This window comes from Cherax quadricarinatus, chromosome 31 (assembly GCF_038502225.1).
Source record: "Cherax quadricarinatus isolate ZL_2023a chromosome 31, ASM3850222v1, whole genome shotgun sequence".
NCBI classification, from domain to species: domain Eukaryota; kingdom Metazoa; phylum Arthropoda; class Malacostraca; order Decapoda; family Parastacidae; genus Cherax; species Cherax quadricarinatus.
The window spans coordinates 26,251,954-26,259,984 of record NC_091322.1 but is presented as its reverse complement, the minus strand read 5'-3'; the positions used below and the strand labels follow the sequence as shown (position 1 = coordinate 26,259,984).

The window sequence follows — 8,031 nt, the reverse complement described above, 5'->3', positions numbered from 1 at the left end:
GACTCTACTCTTCGCGGGTCCTCCTGCTGCTCCTTCTGGCCGCTGGGGGAGATTTCTTTTCTTTTTGGCTGTCAGAAAGGCTCCTTGGGGAAGAGTTTTTCTCCTCCCCACCTGCTGTTAAGGAAGAGTTTATCACCGTTTGCGACTGACGGAAAGATGGTCGGAGGAGGGGGGGGGGAAGGTGTGAACTGAAACCCTGGGTGTCGCAGGGGATGGACCGACCCCCATCCCTCCATCACCGCTGCAGCAGTCGCTGCAGCCGAAGTCGTGCGACGGCTCGGCTAGCGAAGATGAAGTTTTATTGAATCAGACGTCACTTTGTTTACAAGTAAATCAGCGACTCTTTTGCGGATGCTCACGTTATCGCGCCCCCTTCCCCCCCTCACACTCTTCCCTCACCCCCACCCCTCGGGATGAAGTGTGATGATGATGATGACGAGGGTGACTGATGGTGATGACGATAACGACGATGGTCATGATGATGATGGTGACGATGTTTGTGACGCTGGCGACACTGGTCACGACGATGACGATGGCAATAACGATAGTGACGATGGTGATGGAAGATGATGTCAACACAGCCTCCCAGTACACACACACTCACACATATTTCCGGTCTTCACTTGCGAGAGTCGAGGGAGAAAGAAAGAAAAAGAGAGATAGAGATAGAGAGGATATCACCACGCACTTGCACCTTCACCACATAACTTTCTCTTTCCCGATGTTTACGCGGAAAGGCGCGAGAAAGAGAGAGAAAGAGAGAGTTTTGCAGACATGAGGAGGCTGCAAAGATGACTCCTGAAGAAGGGCAGCAGAGGCAGCAGCAGCAGCAGCAGCAGCCCACGCCAGCCCCTTCACTCTGCTCGACTGCAGAGAAAAAACTGGCGCTTCCCGACACTCACTTCACCATAACACTTATAATTTGACGCCGATCGTAAACACAAACGCACAGAGGAGGTTTCACTACAGTAAGTTCACCTTGACGGAGGATTCTTTACCTTTGGGGGCTTGCAAACGTTCGACTTGTGGATGTATGAACAAGTTGAACTTGTGGCGCGAGTTGTAGGTGACTTGCTATCACCTCCGCTACATAGAGTTGACGCTGTAAAAGTGCGTGTCCTACAACGGGAACACGAGTGAACACTATGTAGTCCAACCATTTTTCTGCTACATCACTTTCGGAGGCGGGATTAGGGCGGTGCCAGCCGCTCTGGGGGCGGAGTCGCTGCCGAACTGACAAATCACGGTGCAGGATCCTGACACCGCCGGCCAGCCGAGCCAAGGGTGAAGCGGACTCAAGAGACAACCCCCCTTAATTTTCTGTCTCTTGCTCTAAATACTATACACACTGGAAACAATTATTGAAAAGAACTGTTAATTCTAACCATGAATATTACCGCTGCGAGGCGCTGGGAACCTTAACTCATGTCCTGACAACCAAAAAATACCTGCCTCCATTTCCCCATTACCTAGTGTGTGCACTAATTGATTGAGTCTGAGCCGGAATCGATCAAGAGAAGACGCTTGCTGATTGGTCGCCTCTGGCCTATCAGCTCGTCTCCCGCGCGCCACGCAAGAAACTATCTCCATCTGTCGACAAAAAATGGCAACACCGTTTCCATCATCACCCTAAATACCTAACCCAACCAGACAGGATTCATTTGCCTCGAGTGAGAATTGCTCTGGTGGGCAGTCTGATGACCCCACAACGTTTAGCAAACGACCTACACCCATTAAGACTGCCAGGGGCGCCCCCACCATCCCCTGGCCCTGATGTATAGGGCACCTCGGGAGTCATGAAAACCCTCCTGGTCTGCACGTCCAGTGGTTTCCTGCGTTGAAAAGAGGCATCCATTGGCAACCAGGACAGTTGGCCACCCCCATCACCGCACCATGATATGGGGGGGAACGCTGAACGTGCTCACCAAAAGCCTCATACAAAGAGTAGGGAAAACTTTTGTCACTGGTAAGGATTTACCCGGGACAATGTACAACTGGAGGACCCCCGAATGGTCCAGTCGTTGACTAGTAAAAGCTTCTGGCAGACATTGTTGTTGAAGGTACCTAGTGTCTGTAACTGAATGATTAGGCTTCTGAAAGACATCTAAGGTGGAGGTACCTAGTGTCTGCTACTGGTTCCCAAGATTGTGGTACGTGATGTCTCTTAGTAATTCTTGAAGCTTTGGATATATTCTAAGGTACCAGAACTCGGTCGCTCTATGCTGACGGGGTTCATGAAGGAGGTAGTTTTGAATTATCGAGTAGTTGTCAGTGGCTGTTGATGGACGTGATTGACAGCGCTGTCTAATGCACAAATTATCCTCGTTAATGGTGCTGTTTGTTAATGCATGTTGTTTCCGCTGACAGCCGAACCTCCAGGATATAATGTGAGAATACTAAATTAAAATATTATTTATATAATGATTTGTCCATCCCTACCTCCCTCCCTACATCCCCACCTCCCTTTGTACATCCCTCTTTCCCTCCCTTCCTCCATCCTTACATCCCTTCCTCCCTACATCCATTCTTCCCTCTCTCCCTACATCCCTCCTTGCCTCCCTCTCTACATCTCTACTAGGGCCCCGTGGCCTGGTGGCAAAAGCTCTCGCTTCACACGGTGAGGGGTCCGGGTTCGATTCCCGGCGAGGGGTGAAAACATTAGACGTGTTTCCTGACACCGGTTGTCTATGTTCACCCATCAGTAAAATAGGTACCTGGGGGTTAGTGGACTGGTGTGGGTCGCATCCTGGGACAAAACTGATCTAAGTAGTATATCACTGATGTCAGCTAAGGTCTGTATACCTCGTACATGTACTTGTAATAAATAAAGATATTATTATATTATCCCTCTTTTCATTTCTCACTTCCATTTCTATTTTTCTCCTTGCTTCCATCTCTTCCTTCTTCCTTCCTACCCTTCTTCCCACTTCTTTCCATCTTCCTTCCATTCTTCCATGTATGAATTCCTCTTCTCATTATTCCTTTTCTCCATCCCACCCTTTATCTCCTTCATTCCATTTTCTCTCTCTCTCTCTCTCTCTCTCTCTCTCTCTCTCTCTCTCTCTCTCGTATTCTTTTAAGAAACATTGTTTTATACCAAAAAAATATTCACCCACATTATACACCCACATTATACACCCACATTATACACCCACATTATACACCCACATTATACACCCACATTATACACCCACATCATACATCACATACATATAACATACACTGACGAGTGTACTGTAATAAACCCTTGTTACAAATCGATTAAATTTCAACGTGACTGAAATTACACATAAATCACTGGCATGATGGCATTGTACAGTGCCATCATGTGTGTTGGTTGGCACTGCATTTACACGTTGCCGTGAACACACAATACACACAATTCAAGATATTGGTTGGGCTTACAAATAAATCATTGGTGTGTCTCCCACAATACACATTATGTGTGGGTTGGTATTGCATACAAATCTGTGGTATGTATACACAAACACATTTCGTTGTATACTCATGAATTACCAGCAATTATGTATACATGTATAACGTTACTATGGTTTAGAAGATCACCTTCCATGGTGAAAAACAACGTGATGTAGTGATGACCAAGGAGAAATAGTGATGACCAAGGAGAAATAGTGATGACCAAGGACAAATAGTGATGAACAAGGACAAATAGTGATGAACAAGGACAAATAGTGATGAACAAGGACAAATAGTGATGAACAATGAGGAATAGAGGTTAAAAAGAGTGTGTGTGTGTGTGTGTGTGTGTAAGTAATAAGATCACAGTAAACAGGTGATATCACATTATACAAAATAATCACAGAGAAAAAAAATAGTGGAATCTCAATCTCGTTCGTGATTTCTCACATTATCAAGGAATATATTCAGACATAATTCGTTATAACAGTTTAGAAGAAACTAATACATAACAGCTCTAACCTGTGCGTTAAACTGCGTAACAAGGGAAAAATATGTATACACATTTACTGCGTATACCGTAGTATAGGTTACGACAGTCGTTGTTAGGATCGACACTGATGCGCCGGCGTATGGGCGTATGGGTCTCTCACGCCAGGTATTATACGCATCATACGCATAGTGATGAATCCCTTGGGTTACATCTACTTAAATTTTAGGAACGAGAAACTTACGCAAAATTCGGAAGTGTTATTACGCATAGATAGAAGCAGAAATACGCAGTTGCAGATACGCAGTTATATGTATGAATGATGTATTAATGATATATATGAACAATATGTATGAATGATTGAATGAATGGATTTATGAGACCTGAAAGATTCGTAAGATTAGGAATCAAGGATTTGTATAAATGGAAGAATGAATGGTCAGGTTATGAAAGAAAGGGTCGCTACCCGAGGTCCACTTCTGCAGGTACCTGCTGAAGAGGACCCCAGGTAGAGGTCCAAATACACAGGAGCGTGGAAAGACGACGGCGCAAATTACCGACATGTTGGTGAAGGAGACACAAATGCTTCGTCCGCGCTGTGGGTTTTAAAAGGGTAGTAGCAATTCTATTGCTAAGCATATCTCCAGTACTGTCTACAACACGTAATTGTGAGTAGCCACCGCTGCTTCCAGTACGACCAAGGTCATCACCGGTAACAACCACTACAAAGTAAATCAAACCACGGCAAACGCAATCCTTTGCAACAGCTGTGGCAAAACATACATGGGAGAAACATCGAGGGGCCTACAAAATAAGCATCTGGGAGCACCAACATGCCAACCGAACTGAGCGCTTGAGTAAACCCTGTGTTTCGCATCTTAACTTCTATAAGGAGAGGGCCGCGGGGGGCGCTGACCCACGGAATACCCTCCAGGTAGGTAGACCATCTGATTATTTACAAGGTCCAAGAAAGAGTCTGGCTAGAGACGTAGACTCTTTGAATGAGCACTCGTCAGAGTAAACCACGGAATAGGTGGGGTTTGAAACCATGGCGAGGGAGATTCATCTGCAAAATCTTGCATTTGTGGTCACAGTGGTGGGCCATGCTAACTTCCCTATAATGTATAAATATACTTAGTTGGATGAATCTTATTGTAGCGAGCCGGCCCAGTGGTTGACGCACTGGCCTGGAATTTCACGACTCACTCGCCATGAGTTCAAACTGCACCCGTACCTTGGTTTGTTAGCAATCGTGTCATTACGATTTCGTGACTCCTCAGAGTGTTCCACCCCGTACAAGATAACACGCAGGAGTACATGGAGAGGAATCTCTTGTTCGCTTTCCTTCAGAACATCTTAGAAGGATTCTGGAATACCTTGCAACCCTTCCCGTCACGCCCCAGCAATGACCTCTACACCCCCTGACTCACACCTCAACAGCAATGACCTCCACACCCCCTGACTCACACCTCCACAGCAATGACCTCCACACCACCTGACTCACACCTCCACAGCAATGACCTCCACACCCCCTGACTCACACCTCAACAGCAATGACCTCCACACCCCCTGACTCACACCTCCACAGCAATCCTCCGCATCAACACACGCTGCATCTTCAGGATTTAATTGTTTGTGGCTTAGTAATGCTTACTGCCTAAGCGAAACGTTGTCATTAAAGGATCCCATTATTTTGCATTTGTGTCTCATTTATACGAACACACACACACACACACACACACACACACACACACACACACACACACACACACACACACACACACACACACACACGCTCAGTGTATATATATCAAGGTGTGTGTAATCTCTCATCACATAAACACTGAGAGGTGTGTATCTCTCAGTGTGTAAACACCAAGTGGTTTGTGTCACAGAGCGTGTTTGACTGTCCTTCTTAGAAGGTTTAACACAGTCTTGATGGTATTTTCTTAGTACTGTGTGGACATAATAATGACACGTGTGCTCTCTCTCTCTCTCTCTCTCTCTCTCTCTCTCTCTCTCTCTCTCTCTCTCTCTCTCTCTCTCTCTCTCTCTCTCTCTGTAAGACGACCGAGGTAAGGCACTGATGTTGTCCCCTTCACGACTTAACAGGCTGGGAGGAGCAAATGAATGTTGTGGGACTGAATGGTTTGTGGTGGGGGTAATGGGTGTGTATTATGGGGTTGGGGTTATGAGGTTAAGGTCATCGGGTTGGGGTTGAAACTTCAATCTATTTCAACCTCAGTTATGATCAGATTATAATATAGAATAATATCAGATGATAATATCCAATTATAATATCAGATTATAGTATCAGATTATAGTCGGTTATACTCAGATTCTAGTAGATAATTCTCAAATTATAGTCGATTATTCTCAGATTATAGTCGATTATTCTCAGATTATAGACGATTATTCTCAGATTATAAAGTACTCCATAAAGAGATTATACAATCATGTTAGTGTTTTTTGCACATAAATTCCTGACAAAATTCCATTAATTCCGAGAGGGAGATTAGCGAGAATTATCTTCTCACTGATGCTTAGCTGACAGCATCAATTGTCTCCAAGATAAGTCCACCCACCCCCTCCCCCCCCACACACAGGAGGCAGGATCTATACATAGCTTTAAGAAAAGGTATGATAAAGCTCAAGGATCAGGAAGGGAGACCTAGTAGCTACCAGTGAAGAGGCGGAGCCAGGAGCTATGAATCGATTCCTACAACCACAATTAGGTAAGTACAATTAGGTGAGAACAATTAGGTGAGTACAGAGGAGCGGTGAATCGACCCCTGCAAAGACTAATAGATGAGTACGCACACACACAGAAACACGGGGCCAGGAGCTCGGACTCGACCCCCGCAACCTCAACTAGGTGAGTACATATACACAGTTATGTAGAAGCAGATATCACAGGTGCCAGGTGTAAACACAGGTGATGGCACTACCCCCCACACATAGGCCCTGAAAGGAAACCAGTTATTATTATTATTATTATTATTATTATTATTATTATTATTATTATTATTATTATTGTGTTATTATTATCATTATTTTGAACAAACCGGCCATCTCCCACCAAGGCAGGGTACCCCCCCCAAAAAAAAAAAAATCACCATCACTCGCTCCATCACTGTCTTGCCAAAGGATCACCGACACCTGAGTTCAAAACGGCAAATATCTCCTACCCACCCCTCCTTCTGGTAGTAGGTTGGTAGACAGCAACCACCCAGGGAGGTACTACCGTCCTGTGGTAGCAGGATGGTAGACAGCAACCACCCAGGGAGGTACTACCGTCCTGTGGTAGCAGGATGGTAGACAGCAACCACCCAGGGAGGTACTACCGTCCTGTGGTAGCAGGACGGTAGACAGCAACCACCCAGGGAGGTACTACCGTCCTGTGGAAGCAGGACGGTAGACAGCAACCACCCAGGGAGGTACTACCGTCCTGTGGTAGCAGGACGGTAGATAGCAACCACCCAGTGAGGTACTACCCTCCTGTGGCAGCAGGATTGTAGACAGGAACCACCCAGGGAGGTACTACCGTCCTGTGGTAGCAGGACGGTAGACAGCAACCACCCAGGGAGGTACTGCCGTCATGTGGCAGCAGGATGGTAGACAGCAACCACCTAGGGAGGTACTGCCGTCATGTGGTAGCAGGATGGTAGACAGCAACCATTCAGGGAGGCACTACACTCCTGTGGCAGCAGGATGGTAGATAGCAACCACCCAGGGAGGTACTACGCTCCTGTTGTAGCAGGACGGTAGACAGCAACCACCCAGGGAGGTACTACCGTCCTGTGGTAGCAGGATGGTAGACAGCAACCACCCAGGGAGAAACTGCCGTCCTGTGGTAGCAGGATGGTAGACAGCAACCACCCAGGGAGGAACTACCGTCCTGTGGTAGCTGGATGGTAGACAGCAACCACCCAGGGAGGAACTACCGTCCTGTGGTAGCTGGATGGCAGACAGCAACCACCCAGGTAGGTACTACCGTCCTGTGGTAGCAGGATGGTAGACAGCAACCACCCAGTGAGAAACTGCCGTCCTGTGGTAGCAGGATGGTAGACAGCAACCACCCAGGGAGGAACTACCGTCCTGTGGTAGCTGGATGGCAGACAACA

General features: G+C 46.6%; 1 protein-coding gene across 2 annotated transcripts in view; it reads right to left on the bottom strand.

Annotated features, from left to right (window-relative positions):
* Positions 1-1,154, bottom strand: part of LOC128697249 (homeobox protein araucan) — a 46,457-nt gene extending 45,303 nt beyond the window's left edge. Inside the window, exon 1 of one of the 2 annotated variants that reach the window (XM_070090271.1) lies at positions 999-1,154. Coding sequence is in view for 1 of the 2 variants with exons in the window: in XM_070090270.1 (XP_069946371.1) it covers positions 605-608 (4 nt within the window). In the remaining variant the exon portion in view is untranslated. Of the gene's footprint in view, positions 1-604; positions 864-998 lie in introns of those variants that run through there. The other variant, XM_070090270.1, reaches the window with a different exon arrangement.
* Between the last annotated feature and the right edge of the window lie 6,877 nt (positions 1,155-8,031).